This window comes from Limulus polyphemus, unplaced genomic scaffold (genome assembly GCF_000517525.1).
Source record: "Limulus polyphemus unplaced genomic scaffold, Limulus_polyphemus-2.1.2 Scaffold441, whole genome shotgun sequence".
In the NCBI taxonomy this organism is placed as follows: Eukaryota; Metazoa; Arthropoda; class Merostomata; order Xiphosura; family Limulidae; genus Limulus; species Limulus polyphemus.
This window is the reverse complement of record NW_013666051.1, coordinates 212,598-229,069: the sequence shown is the minus strand read 5'-3', so window position 1 is coordinate 229,069 and position 16,472 is coordinate 212,598. Positions and strand designations below refer to the sequence as shown.

The 16,472-nt window shown below is 32.9% G+C and overlaps 1 protein-coding gene across 5 annotated transcripts in view; it reads right to left on the bottom strand.

Moving 5' to 3' along the window:
- Positions 1 to 16,221, bottom strand: part of LOC106458300 (resistance to inhibitors of cholinesterase protein 3-like) — a 32,462-nt gene extending 16,241 nt beyond the window's left edge. For 3 of the 5 annotated variants that reach the window (XM_013917793.2, XM_022384472.1, XM_022384473.1), the window contains exons 1-5: positions 15,962 to 16,221; positions 15,323 to 15,743; positions 12,839 to 12,954; positions 10,700 to 10,825; positions 2,259 to 2,448 (exon numbers count right to left, since the gene is read on the bottom strand). In XM_013917793.2, coding sequence (XP_013773247.1) covers positions 2,259 to 2,448; positions 10,700 to 10,825; positions 12,839 to 12,954; positions 15,323 to 15,473 — 583 coding nt within the window. In that variant the 5' untranslated portion in view covers positions 15,474 to 15,743; positions 15,962 to 16,221. Of the gene's footprint in view, positions 1 to 2,258; positions 2,449 to 10,699; positions 10,826 to 12,838; positions 12,955 to 15,322; positions 15,744 to 15,944 lie in introns of all 5 variants that reach the window. The other 2 variants (XM_022384471.1, XM_022384470.1) reach the window with 2 other exon arrangements.
- Between the last annotated feature and the right edge of the window lie 251 nt (positions 16,222 to 16,472).

Here is a 16,472-nt window from a genome sequence, read left to right as displayed (position 1 = left end):
GTGAATGGTTCTGATGGTTCCATAATGGTGTGGGGCACATTTTCCTGGCATGGTTTGGGTGCACTCATACTCTTAGAAGGCAAGGTCGATGCTAATCGTTACTTAATGGTACTGAGTGATCATCTTCTCCCCATATTACATCATTTCTGTCATGCAGAGAGGGGTGTCTTTTAAGATGACAATGCCCCTGTCCACAGAGCACAAGTAGTCCCCAAATGGTTTGAGGAACATGATACTGATGTTATCCATATGTCATGGCTTTTTCAGTTACCAGATCTGAACCCAATCAAGCATGTATGGGATATGATGGAACGATGCCCGAGACGCCATTTTCTACTTCCATCAACTGGGAAAGAGTTGATCGACTTTCTCGTGGAAGAATGGTATCACATTCCTCCTGCAGAATTCCAGACACTGTTAGACTCTATGCCATGGCGCATACAGGCTGTACTGGCCGAACTTGATGGCCCAACACCCTGTTAAGGGACTTTACATTGGTATTTCCATTTTTTGGGCCACTACCTGTAGATTATTACTTAATATCATTAATTAACTGAAAATAACTTTTGTAAATAACTGATATGCTGAAAAATGTTTTAGCAAATAAAAAATGTAAAATTAGTTTTTATTTTATATAAGTAAATCTAACAGAGTGATAAAGTAGTACATGGATATACCATGAGTTTCTATCTTCTTATAATCTTTTAGCACATATTCTGAAATTATTCTTTGTTCGGTGTGTGTGTGTGCAGGTTTCACACAGAATGTGGTCAAGAAAACCATTAAGACTGATCTCTCTGGCTTAATATTCTTAGGGTGTTGGTTAGTCCTAACACATTAAGACCAAAACCATTACTTTACATGGCTGATTTACCAATCAACAACCAACTCTGCCAGAATAAACAAGTATAATACCACACACAAGTACACATACAGTTTTTATTGTTATATCCGACATTTTGTGATTTATATTATTACTTAATATCATTAATTAACTGAAAATAACTTTTATAAATAACTGACATGCTGAAAAATGTTTTAGCAAATAAAAATTTTAAACTAATTTTTATTTTATATAAATAAATCTAACACAGTGATAATGTGATACATGAATATACCACGCATTTATATGTTCTTATAATATCTTAGTACTTATTCTGAATTTATTCTTTGTTCTGTATATGTGCAGGTTTCACACAAAACATGGTCAAGAAAGCCATTAAGTTGATTCCATTCTGAGCTTTCTTTGTTCCTTTGTTGTTCACTAAGTGGATAATACCTTTTCTGCCCAAGAAAGTCATTGTAGAATTCTGCATGTTGTGTAAGGATGTTGACACAATTGTGTCATTCAGGGGTAGTTCAAGTGATATCCAAAGATTATAGCCTCATATATATTGTGATGAAAATGATCAGTCACATGGATATAAATTTAATGGTCACCCTTGGTAAATGCGAGGTTTCTTAGATGCTAAGGAACATTACATTTGTCAGTCTGTCTGGAACATCACCTTTAGTGAATATATTCTGAACAGAATCCTGAAAGGTTAACAACTGAAAGTATTTAGGTAGTGTGATGGTCCATCATGTTTAACATTCAAGCAACTATGCCATTATGTCTGTAATTTAGCGTACAACAAAGATTGTGCATTTTGTTTCATGTTTCATATCCAGCCTCATTATTTTGTTTTACACTGACTCAGTTAGTAAGAGGTTTAGAATTTCTCTGTAATCAATATCTTGAGTGAATTTTCTGTTGTGTGATGGACCAATCTAAAACAGCTGTAATGTTCATTCAGTTTCACCTAGATGTACCACAATAATACAACTCACATACTGAAGTAAAACTACTGACCCTTTGGCATTGTTGAAATATGTTCTGGCAACCAGTATTAAGTTTTTTTCTTACAAAATTTAAAACTTTTCTAGAAATATGATGTCAAATTTCCAGAGTTTCATGATGTTCACTGTCACTTTGTGTATGCATGGATGCAAATAACTATTAGAAGTATGAGATTACAATTTAAATTTAAAAGCTTTCATGATACATAATTTATATAAAACAATATAAGTGCATATATAAAACAAACATAATGATATCATTTGGCTTTACAAAAGCCCCCAAAATGTAAATATATATATATTTTATGGACATTTAATGAGAACACTAAGGTTTAATAAGTTAGAAAATGTATATCTTTAAACAAAATAGAGTTCTGTAGTTTGCATTACATCAGAGTATAAAACGCTTAATATGCTACCTTTTGTTTTCCCATACTCCTGCAACATTTTCTTTGTTTTATTTTCCACATTCTTCGACTTGGCTCCTTTTTTTTTCTCCTCATCATATTCCTTAGCAAGGATATACTTACGATGTTCATGATCCATGTGAAAGTCTTTGATTAGTGGCTGTCTCAATGTTTCCTCATCAGCAGGCTTTTTAAATACAAACTGAATAATAAAGAACATTTGCTCATTTTTGTAATATAAACTAGGAACAATCACATACTATAATATGGTACTTTAGTATATTTTCCACACTAGAAATACAGTACTGTTCAAAGTCACAACTTTCTCTTTACATGGTTTAAATTCAATCCCATATATACCTTATTCATTAAAATGACTAATATTTAGTTTATTGTTTGGCAGATTCACTTGGATTTTCCTGTAAAAACAAGTGCAAAATCCAGTCCACTTAATGATAATAAAACATTTTATTTCTTTAAGTTTTTTGTTTAGCATAATCAACATTTACCAATAGGCCTAACTTCACAAGTAAACTACATCTAACACAAAGTCCACTTACTTGCTAATTCTGTATATCTATTTTTCTGTTGAAAGACAAACTATTCTTAGCACTAAACTAACTAACTGGTTGGCAGGAAAAGATAAACATATGAAACAATACACTGATTACTCATTAACTAACTAACAAATTCAATAATCCAATCTATTCAAACTTGCTTTTTATAAATAGTTAAAATTGTTTTCTAAACTTTTAAAAAAATTCTAGTCATATCACACAGTTCTAAAACCTTCCCTGGATTATGAAGTACTTCAAACAGTCCTATAACACATAGAAAACAATAACATATTAAATATAAAGTTCCATAATTAAAATCAAAGCAACACTTCACAACTGAAAACATTAATATTCATAAATCTCATCATTACAATTGTTACTGAAATATGTAAAATTCAAAGTACAACCACAATGTTTGGTTAACAAAACAATGTTTTTTCATTTCTTATTGTAACCAAGCTGCCCAGTCACCAAATCTTTTTGGTGGTTTTGTTTTGTGGCTTATGGTGTGGATATTGTGTGAACTTTTCAGGGTTTTCTCTTGCTTTTCATATTTTATCACCACAACTTTCACAGAGTGAATTTTTTGACACTTTAAATTTTTTCAAACTGAATTTTGAGTAAAAAATAATAATTCTAACTTTATTTCAATAGTGCATAACTCAAAATTTTTGATAATCAATATTTTGTCATTTTGTAGCATTTAATGTAATTCATAAACAAAAATGAAAAAATTTTCAAATTTTAATTTCAGTGCAGCTCTGAGGAGTCTTGCCTGTAGACAACAAATGTGTTAATTTTTTTTTTATAATTTTTCTGCTCAACCAAAAGAACAGCCTTAAATTTACTAAGAAATAATCACTCTTTGAGGATATACTATCCATTTCTTGATTTTCAAGTGATTCTCTTGCTGGCAGCCCTTTTATGATGCCACATTAAGCAATTTGATCATTTACTAATGAAACAGCTTTGGATATAGCTAAAAAGATTAAATATGAAATTGGATAAAACAGAAATTAGAATTTTCACTTCATAGTAAATAAAGTGGTTCAAGCAGCAATGTATGTTTTCATAGGAAATGCTGGTCAGAACTCCTGTAACATTGGCTAAAGGCATTCAAGGGGAAGTTTTGTATACCTAGGAATAAAACAAGGAGTTTGGAATATGTTTTATACTTTTTAGATGTTCTTTTCATATATAAAAGTCTTTGCATGTTAAATTATGTTTGTTTGAAAGCTACAGAAATTTTCTTCAACAAGATATCTTCATTAGGTTTAATGAGTATTGTAGGTGAAGGGAAAATATTCTGATAAGTCAACTTTACTTACTGTTTATTATTTTTGTTAATCATATGTACATGAATAAACTGACTAACTGGTACTTAATTACTTCTAATTGAAATTTCAAAACATTCTCAATAAAAAACATTATTGTCAATGATAGTAAAACATTTTTTCATTATTTGATTTTAAATTTATTTGACTGACATGAGATCAATGGGGATTGCTAGATATTTTAAAAACAAACAAAACAGGGTCCATGTGATCATCTTGACTTTAGCAATGCCAAAAGTAAAAAATGTTCAGATTATCTTTTAAATAAAATTATAACAAACATTTTTTCTACAATATGCACAAATTCTGACAGCTAACAGAAGTACTGTTTCTTGTTCTCTTGTCACTTGGGAGAGTTCTCTTCAAATGGACCATCACAATAATCTGTGACAGTTGTTCCATCCTTTGGTGATACATTGAAAATGATTTTGACAAGAACCTCATACTTTTCAGTATGTTGATTTGTCTCTGGCAAAGACTTTCTTGAAACTAACTAGTTGGCCATTTTACTGCTGGCATTCTTCTGAAGACAATCATAATGAACGACATATGGCTGGAGCCATCCATCTTTCTCAATTCTTTGTTACATTTTAAGCTGGTTATCTCTATTATCTTGTGCTTTCCTTATTGTTGTCAATGGAAGTTCAACCTGTGGTGATGTAAATATCATGTAGTGCAGAGGAATTTTGTCATCATAATAAACAATGAAAATGTTTGAAGCAAGTCTATTACCAATATGCACTCTTCCTAAGTATCAATTACCAACACATCATGTTGAGTAGAGAGGCTTTCCAAGGTGAGCATAGCATCCAACTTTCCTCTTGCTGAAACTCTATAACCACTTGTTTGAACCAATCCATCTTCTTGCTTCACCTCCAGAGGCAATTTCCCAGCTTTCATTACCAAGTCAGGTCAAATAACGGTTGCCATAGAACTAGCATCAATCAACAAGGTGCAAGGTTTCCTATCACTGACTCATGGACTGGTTTCTTTAAATATTCTCATCTCAATTGGGGTATATGAAATATTTTCATCCTCAGGATATCATATAATTGATTTAATATCAACAGTTCATTCATCAGTCTCAGAAATAATGACCATGTCTTTCCAGACTTACAACAGTTTCCTTTTTCTGTTATCCTTTGGGAGAAGTCTTCATTTTCTTAATACCTTTTACTACAGTTTCTGCAATATACCCTTTGAAAACATCTTCTCTGTGGTTTACTTTCTCCACCTTCAATAAAGAGCTCTCTAATTAAAGATGTATCTCTAGTTCCTGACAATATGTCCTTTTAAATTGCCATCGAAACATCTTTTGTCCTACATTTCACTTCTTCCATTCTGAGTTAACAGTTATCTAATTAATTGTTTGAGCTCTTCTAGATCTGTATCGAAGAGAGCTGATGTTCCTAGGTTACTTGACCTAACAATCCCATATGTGGATGGTGCCTTTAGTTGTTTACCTGCAATTTCCATTTACTCTAATTCCTCAACAGCTGAATATTTTGCCTTAAAGATGTATATCTTTACCTACAATATGACTGAGAAATTTCACTTCTGTGTACATGAGTGCAAATCTGCCTAGTTTCAATTTCAAGTCTAGAATACCATTCTCAGGTCCTCAACTGCAGATTTAACCATGCAATCAAACACAAAACATCATTGACACAGACCTGCATCTCTGCCATTGCACTCCCTTTGTTGTAAATTTCATTAACTTCTCAAAAGTTGCAGACATGTTACACAGGCTGAATAGCATGGTGAAAAACTCATACAAGCCATCTCTTGTGCTTATAGCAGTTTAGGAATGCATGTCAACCAGCTTGACTTGCCAGTAACCAGATGCAATAATCTAAAATGCTTAAGCAACAAGATCCTTCCAATGAATCCAGACATTCATCTGTTAGTAACAAGAGGGAAGACATAAATGTGAATTATGTCATTCAGTCATCTCAAATCAACACAAAATCATCACATACATGCCTTTATCCTAGAAACCACCACTGGCAATAACATGTCATTCTCTTGTAAGATCCTGTCCTTTAACTTTCACTATATCTAAATGCTGTGTATGTATGTACTTCCTTAGAACTTCAGGGAATCTGTTACATTGGTTTCTTGGTCAGACACATAGTGGCGAGTTTTTATTTTTGTTTGACCTTGTTGGCCATCTAGTCCCACATGATTATAGTCCTCCAACAAGTCACCGAGTTGCTTTCACTGCAATGGGTCCAGATTGTTTGCACAGCCCTCAACCAATGACCTCAGATGTTTATCATCCATGTACTTTCAATTCATCTACTGCACCAATGATAATTCCACTGTAAACCTGGATAGCTGATTGTCCATAATTACAAAACAATACTGGGATATTGTCCCCCTTTAAACAGATAGTGATCAAGCTAATGATGCTCACTTTCTGGACTGGCTTTATAGTCATGTTACATGGCACTGACACATTAGACTTCATCCGAGCAAACCGTGGAACACTACTTACGCATACAGATGTACTGTTGTTTCTTCTGACAAATACACTTGTGCAATCCATGGCTCCTGGGTTCGATCTGGCCAACATTGGATAACTCTCCCATGGATAACCAATCTACTGGTTGCACAGGTAAAAGGTGAAACTCACTATAGCACACATCATGACAATGCTAATTCCAGAACCATGGCCAGAGATGACTACCTTCATTCTGTGAGTGGCATCTAGACAGAGGCCAAGACCTACCTCTCCACCTCATGTCTAGTCTATTACCATTCTCTAGAACAAAGTCAGTACCCAGTGTTTGAAGTGTTGGTCTCAATTACAGAACCTGATAAACCACAAGATCTGCCAATGTTCTGGCCACTTCTGTATCAACCAAGAACTCTATCTATTACCCTTTTACCCTTCAAGGTAATATATCAAGCCTCGCTCAGTCTTGAGAGAGCTGGGCTGATCATCACACATTTTGGTGCAAGCTGTCTGCCATGTGACCCCAAGTCAGTGGCCAGGCTTGACTTGGGCTCCACCAGTTTTCCAAAATGGTAGTGGCAGTATTTACTATTTGTTCTTAGTTCTCCCAGACCTGCTGAGCTGATGGTTGAAATTGATAATGTTACCCACCCTGCTGCTCAACACATGGTGTATTCAGGTAAACTGAGTTAATCTTAGAACAAGGAGATAGCTTCCTTTAATAACAAGGTTTACCGAGATATTTATTATAAAGTAATTCTGAGTTCTCTGACTAAGTTTGAGAAAGAAACTGGATACAAATGTACAGAACACAATGAAATAATCTTTATTCAAACCCACAAACATAATCAAATGAATGTATGTATAGGACAAAAAAAATAGCATGCTTACTTTATAATTACCTTTATAAGCTCTCTTAGGAACTCATAAAGATTTTTAATAAGAATTTGTTCAGGTTAAACTTTAGAAGAGCATTACTATTTACAAAGAAATGACTTACACTTCACTTACCAAACTGAGAGCTTGATCTTGAGGGAGAGAGAAAGCTAAGAGATCATAGCATTATATACCAAATATCTACAACACTATATTTTCAGGATGCAAGCACCACCTATGTAACCTTGGTCAATTCTACTGAAACATGAGGGAGGTCGTGACCTCTAAGTATCATTTTACCTGCCATTGGAAGTCACTATTGTCAACATTCTTTCATAATGTGGAACATTACAGCTATATCTCATGGACAGAATAAATGTTATCTCCAGAGAATGACAAAGGAACAAAGGAGGCTAAAATGGAATAAATTTAACAACTTTCTTGACCACGTATTATGTGAAACCTGCACACACATACAGAATAAGTGATAAATTCCAAATAATACTATATTAATACAAGAAGGTAGAAATGCAAGATAAATTTATAAACCACAGGCATAGTATGGACATTACTGGTTCTCCTGAACCACTGGTCAAAACTAATAGCCTTACCTACCTTGCTGTTTAGGAAAGTACAAGCAGTGCACTTGAAAATGACAAAACATACCACACCCAAAGCATATGTTTCATCCTCTCTTCCAGTATGACATATGGATAGAGGCTGCAACACAACAATTATGGGAGGATGGATAAGGATAGTTCTGCCCATACACTGGAAATTAGTGTACTTGCATCACAGTACCAAGATGTTTGGAGGAATGTTTAGCCCTAGGCATGGTATAGGTACCTGGGTAGAACAGTTCATCTGAAGGGTGGCCACAACAGCTACCACTGCAGGCTTCTTCCTCTTTGCCAATGGTTCAAAGTCATCATTTTACATCTTGTCACTATGGAAACTGACATTGTTAGGATTAAAACATCTCTTACATCCAGTTAATGCTATACTGTTTTCCCTGGAAACCTTTGACAAACTCATCCACAAGGATGTCTTCACAATCTGCAGAAGCCATTGCAAGGTATGCTTTACTGTGCCATGGCACAGATCATCCACATGAAATGCTTCAGGAAACAGTCTAGGTCTTCTTTCACCATATCTTTGAACACAGTGGAGAAAAATCTCCTTTGTCTTATTCACAAGGGCCTTTGGTTGTGAGATAAAGCCTCTTCCTTGCAAGTTCTTGGTTAATTCTTGGCTGAGATGCTGCTAAAGTTGTGAGTATGGGACTACAACCTTTAGACATATAGTTGGTTTCTGGTCTAGAGTTGCATAGCAACAAATGGTGTGGTAGGCATACTCTGGGACTACAACCATTAGACATACAGTTGGTCTTTGGTTTGGAACTACAGAGCAACAAGTTGCTCCTTGCAGCTCATTCATCAGCTCTGTGCAACTTCTGGTTTCTTTTTAATCCATGGTCACCCTAGTAGGATACCTCCTAGCTCAGAAAAGGCTTTCAACTGCCCCATAGTTCATGGTCTCCAATAGTTGGTGCCCAGTGTCTCACCTACCAAGAAAATAGCACTGACCAGCAGACTTTCCACAATTGGAATTTTCAGTTCTTATTCGTCAGCCTTAATCAGTAGTGGTGTTGTGTTATTCTGGCTGCAACAACCTGAAAGTCCTGTACAGACTGCCCCGTATCATCTCAGCTTCATCAGGAGCCATTCCACCTCAGAGACCCTTGGTCATCTGTGCTTCTCTTGCATTGAGATAGATTCTCAAGGGAAATGCTCGATTTGCCATTCTGGGTGCATGAGAAAATTGGATGATATTCCCAAGTCTTTGAATACAGAGACCAATGTCATGGACATTTGCAGAATCGGCAATAGTCCAACATCTAGAACAGGACTTCAGCTATAACCAACAACTGTTTCTCTTATACAGTAATTCTCCTTCTCAGTCTTGAGTACTTATACTTGCAGAAAATACCATTCTTTAAGTCAAAAGAATTTCTTTAAACTTGATTATATAAGAGAGTCAAGTAAGGGCAATACAAACATTAATGGAAACAAAAACTGCACAATGTCCTGCAGTCATGGCATCAAAAGTTTTCCTTCTAACCTATTCTGTGGTATTTTCAGGTGTGTCTAAAAAAAAAAAGTAAACTGGGTAGGTCCACTATATAACTAATGGCTTGGAAAGATAAATTGAGACATAATAGTAAATTACATTAAAACTAACTGCGACTGTGCTAAGAAATAAAAGGACCGGAAACAAAGTGTGATACACAATAAAAACAATCTTTATTCAGATTACAGTGTGTGTACTTGTGTTTGATGCTGAACAGTCATCGTTACTAAGTTGTATACTGCACAGACTAGTTCTGTTCTCCATTTTTTAAAATTAATTTATTAATAGTTTTAGTTTATTTTAGAGGATGCCACAGCCAAGATGGACCAATAGGTCCCATGTTGTCCCAAAACATTATGCTATGTTGTTTTGTAAATAAAAGGGTGAAAGTTGGGAGTTTTACCTTGTAGGATTTTTAGGGTGGTTTTATTTCTATTTTGAGGTTGTATCTGAGCTTTAAGGGTAACTGTCTTTTCAGGTGTGTCTAAAAAAGAAGTAAACTGGGTAGGTCCACTATATAACTAATGGCTTAGAAAGATAAATTGAGACATAATAGTAAATTACATTAAAACTAACTGCATCTGTACTAAGAAATAAAAGGACCGGAAACAAAATGTGATACACAATAAAAACAATCTTTATTCAGATTGCAGTGTGTGTACTTGTGTACTGGTTGAGAGAGTGAAAGGCAGTAGGAGTTGACACACTGTGGATGTAAACACTCAACTCCTAATCGTTAACTCATTTTCAATAGCTGCTGACTAATTTGACATCAGCATCTGGATTTTGTCTGATAGATGGAATATCTCCGATGTATTTTGGGGCTATGGCCACAGACATTATCCATTATGATTTAATGTTGACAACTAGGACTGATAATGGAAAGTAATTGTTTAATTTTAGTTCTATTGTAATGATTGTTTTATATATATACACACACACATACATAAGCATTACTAATTTATACCTTGAACATAGTACATCTGAATAGGGTAACATTGAAATAGGTAACAGGGGTATGCATTATTATATTTTACAATGAATATCATACATATTAACAACACAGCAATCTAATAAATAGGCATCATGTTTTCCTACCTTGAATATAGTGTATAAAAAGAATACAACAATTAACAATGTATAAATAGGCATTATGATGCCCATGGCTCCACCACTTTTAGGTTGAACTTTGGGTCCCTGTTTTGCAGCAGGGTGCATCAAAGGCTAGAACAAAACAAGTTAATTAATAACACTTATTTTGAATTTTTAAATACATGAGCTAAGGAAATTAGCCAATATGTTATTAATATATACACTAAATATATATATATATATATATATATACATTAAAACAACTAATACTGTAACCAGTTTAAAAATATTATTAGATACCTTACGTTTTTTGTATCAAAGCCAATAATATTTTAGTGGATGCTGAACGTTCATAAAAGTTTATTCTTAAATGACGCATTAGTTAAACTTGAAAATAGCTAATTACAACAATTGACTTCATCTCTAGAACTAATGATTTAAAAAGTGTACATTCAAAACAAAATATTCTAAATATTCTGTTTTTTGTTTCTTTCTTGTTACAAAACGAGCTATCTGTATTCTGCACACTGGGTACTGAAATCTGCTTTTAACACTAAAAACCTTTAGACTTACAACTGAATCACCATGAAGCAAATATTCTGATTACCTTTATTTGTTTTTAAATTTTTTATCAGTATATTCAAGTCAAATTTTTATTAAATAAAATTTATTTCAAAATTGTTTCAAGTAATTAGTTATCTGTAAGGCATTGTGAAATACACCGCTCAAAACATTTAAGAAATAAGTGAAGTTTTCTGTATTCTAGGTATGAAACTGCACAAATACTCATATTTCATAATTAATTTTACAATAAAAATACACTTATGTTTTACTGTCTTTGATCTTGTTGTACAACTAACCCCAATAACCCTTGTGACCCACCAGTGGGTTTCGATCCACAGTTTGGGAATTTCTTTGTTTTAATCCACCACCATAAACAGCTTATTTTTAGTAGTATAGGAAAATGTGGACTGTTCAAACAAAATGTGAGAGAATATCTTGTTTACAGACAAATCATACTTTACACTACAGCCAGGTACAAAATCTTTATTTATTTAGACACCACCTGAGAGCAAATACAACTCCAATATCATGAAGGAAAGAGTTACACATGGCAGTGGTGGCATACTTGTCTGAGAATGGACAAGCATTGATGGTCAAACTCATATTTATGTTTTACAGCATGGCACTATGAATGCCATACAATCTAGGGATTTAGCCTAATGCTGGTCACAGTTTTTTCTAATGGTTGAAGGAAAAAGGCACTCCAGTATTTTCAACTGATTAGCAACTTCCTGAAAGAAGGAAAAGTGTACCAAGCAAACTGATAAAATGTGAATGGTGTATGGTAGCGTTTTCCAAAGTGTGAGGCATGCCCACTAGTGGGGCATAAATGATTTCTTGGGGGGGGGGGGGCACGAGCAATTAGTGTAGAGTCAACAGTGCAATAATGAAAAATTAAGCATTTTAATAAATGAAAATAATAAGTAATTACTACAACACATATAGCATTTTAATGTGTATCCATGTATTATATCTTGTCACTTAACTCACTCTTTCACTCGTTTAAAAAAAAGGAAAGGGGGTGCAAAAAAACCATATTTATTAAAGAGATGACAAAAATTTGGGAAATGATGGTATATGGGATGTTCTGGAAAAATGTTTGGTAATATTTGATTCACCTCTAAAGAGTGTTGATGAACTGAATGCAGTTCTGATGAAGGAATTAATTAATTTATTCATTCTTTCCTCTTAATCATGACAAAATGAAGTACAATTTGGTTTAATATCTGAGGTTATTACACACCCCATTAACAAATATTTTCTGGTCAATCTGTGCTGAAAAGCCAGTAATACCAAATAATTATTTATAGACATAAACACCAAAATAATACATATGCTTTTTAAATCACATAACTGATTACTGACACTTATTTTCCATAAAAATGAAGTCATGGGTGCCATTGAAATTACTGAATACCAGTAATTGTGCTTTATCATAATTAGAATATTGAAAATTTCTGATACATTAAATGTTTTAAACAGCGTAATTTATTCAGTAATACAACAAAAGAGTGGTATTTTTATGAAATGTAAAAACTACACCATATTATGTTTTCAAAAACTTTTCCATAAATTATTTACCCTGCCTTCATGAATTTGTGGTCGACTTCCTGGACGACTTTCTCCCATTGCTGCTCTGACTCGAGCAGGAAGTATCTCAGGGTCAATATGAGAATGGCTATTCTCGCCAAAACTTTCTATTCAAGACCAAAGATAACTTAAGGTTTCACACTACAAGAAATGTTGTAATATTTCTATTACATAGTTACTTATTAATACTTGTGCATGAAGCAATGACAAAAAATTACTACATCTTCAAATACTCAAAGCTGATACATAATATAAATGTCAGGTTGATTGTAAATACTGATATATATCTACACCTGCAACTTATCCTAGGTTTTATATTAAAACTTAGAAAGAGAAAAGGTAGAAGAAAAAATGTAAGCAGAGATAAAGCAAAATCTCATAAGCTTATATGGTAAACATAAACACACATAAAAACAGTATATCGATAAATATATAAAATTATGTATCTGCATTACTAGTATTATATAATTCTGTCAAAATGCCCATGCACAAAGTGGTGTAGTGAGACCTGAATGAACCAGAGTGCTCCCCTGTACTTTTTTTACTGATTAAAATAATTACATGTAACTGTATAATTAACTTAAATTTCAGATTTAGTATTTTCTAGGATTAAACTTGGATGTTTAAAATGATGTATAACTACACATAATACATAAACTGTTTTTTTTGTGACTTACATATGCTAGTTACATATAGACTTAAGTGGTAAGTGTGATAATTATAAATGAATTAAATGACTGATATACAGCCTAAAACACTTCACACACACATACATATATATTTTTACCTCCTACTTTACAACACAGTTTGGCATCCTTGCACCTAACAACAAGTTGGTATATATATATATATATATACATACATCATTACATTTAGGGGTGCCTAACTTTGTTGAAAAATGAGTAGCAAAAACATTCACTTGGCAAATATATTTTATATCGTGGACAAGAAGCTCTGATTAGCAAAAACTAAAAGAAAACATTTTAAATGTCAATATAAAAAATATCATTCTTAAATGAATGTATATAAATAATTGTATGAAATACTTGTTATTTAAAAAGCATTGGTATTGCCACGCAGTTATGTACATCTGATCACAAGTTTGATCATTTTATCAGCTTAACATAGTTCTTAATACTACTTTATTTACACTAGGTAAAACACAAAGTGGGGAGAGGGCCACATGCCACTTGTTCCCTGTGTTTGGCATCTGTGGTTACATATATAGTGAATAATTAAAGCACATATGCATAAACACACATATGCTATCCTCTTCAAAGTAAAAATAATATGAAATTTATTTAAAAAAAAAAAGACAGAAGAGTATTCTGTGTGAAATAATTAGTTAGTAATGAATTATAAACTATGGATTGGTAAACTAGAAAGTATGCTGATTCATTTTTCCACTTTCCAGCAACTAATAAAGTTTAATTTTATTTATATATAACCTTTTAAAAAAATTACTAAAAAGGCAACTTCCACCTTGCAGTATTTTAGACTTTTACAGCAATCAGAATATACACTAAAAATTCCTCACCCTTAAAATTGTTTATACAGGTGTGCAAATTTAATCTTTCTATCTCTATTTACACACAAGTTTTCACCATTTTTTTAAATCCTAATTTGCTACCATTATCAGAGAATGGTTGACCTTAGATGTAACCCTGACCTTTCTACTATATTCACCAAAACTTAATCAACTGGTCCTTAAGAAACACTCAACCTTTGCAAGAAATTTGATCAAATTAAAGTGAAAGTTTTGAGTTATATGGTTGACTTCAGTATGACCTTAATCTTTGACCTACATTCACCAGAAGTTAATCAACTGGTCCTTTGGTGGAGGGCATTCAACCATTACAACAAATTTGATAAAAATAAGATGAAAACTTTCCAATTTATGCTGTTCATACACACACACTGAGAAGTAAAAATAAAAATTCTAATAATAATATATCTGTACATTTTATGCCATAAAATTTAAAATGAGAACAAAATTTATTTTACCAATTTTACACTGCCACTAGTAAATTTTGGTGTTTTTGTTAAACAAAAGATATTTTGATACTGCCAGTATAGTTCTAAGTTATACTAGTAGTAATACTAAGTTCTACTTCTAGTTCTATGTGGTCATATCAGTAGATCATTATCCCTAACCTAATGGGACTGTAATTGTAATCCAATCAATTTCCATCTGACATTGTTACTGATTGTAAAGCATCTCTTTAAAGATAATCCAAGAAATAAATGAATTTGTTGTTATAATAAAAGTTATTCAAAATACATTTAGAAGCAACAGAAACTGAGCAAATGTATTGGCTTACACAACAGTTTCTAATTTCTATCATTTCGTATTATTATTATTAATAATAATAATAATAGCAATACAAATTAAAGTTAAAGTTTAAAAATTAAACTTTAACTTTTAACGTTCAGTTTAAGACATGCTGTTGAAATTCTTAAATACATAAAACCTACCTTCATCGTTATCATATGTGGTCATTGTTATTGAAAAAGCGGTTTGCATCATCGGATAAAATATTTTGGGCCAAAGTACGGCAAAACACCCTATGACGACAGCCAAAACAAATACACTCTTTCCTGTGCTCAATTCCGAACTGTTCGCCATTATATTTATATACGGTGTTAGTATTACTGCCACAATGTGTCATTCACGCTCATCTTCCAACGGGAACTTCTTTCGTCTTCAATTTACTCCTCTCTTCACAAATGATTAGCAGCTACCTTTAAAGTTTAAGTATCAAATACAAATTGGCTAACTAGGTAACAAGTAAACAAAGTCTATTTTATATCGAGGCTTCAATATTACTATTAGCTATTATAAATCTAGAAAATCCAATTATCTCTTTACTAGGCCAGCTGCAGTTCAAGTTTGCAGCTGGAAAAAGAAAAACAACAAAAAACAGTACTATATTTATAGTGTATAGCATTCGAGCCAAAATGAAAAACATACTTTACAGGGAATAAAAAACATTATTTATAAAATGTTTCAATTATAGCAATCCCATGTCTTAATTTTTAAAATGTTTTTTTTATAAAGAGATATATTATAAACTTATGAAAGCATAAAATTAAAAACCTTCGATTAAAAGTTACCATCAGGCTTCGGAAAAAATGGCAGGATTCAGCTGTTTGGTTTTATGATGAGTTTACACACTGACATAATCAATACTTCTGCGGGCACATAAGTAGTATAGCTTATGATCAGCTAAATACCATGAAGAAGTCCTAGAACTACAACATGTAACGGTTTCCTATTTCACTCATATGTTCATTGTACAAGATATTATAAGTTCAACAATTTAAAAATGTATGTACACTCCTTTCACCTGCAGATTTTGTCAGGCAGAGTTAGATTGAAAACTGGAATGCTTCAAAGTATTTACTGACTTAAGTCTGTTGTATATATTATGTATAATCTTGAAGAGAAAATTATATTTCATCGACAAAAATAATTAGAAGCAAAAAAAAAAATTTGCCGTCATTAAAACAGTTGAAGGTTGTTTTTTTTTTTACAAATAACACATTTTATTAGTTTACAAACTGCACATATTGTTGCGTCATCGAGGTCACGTGACTGGTGTGGCGCCACCTATTTTCTAGAACT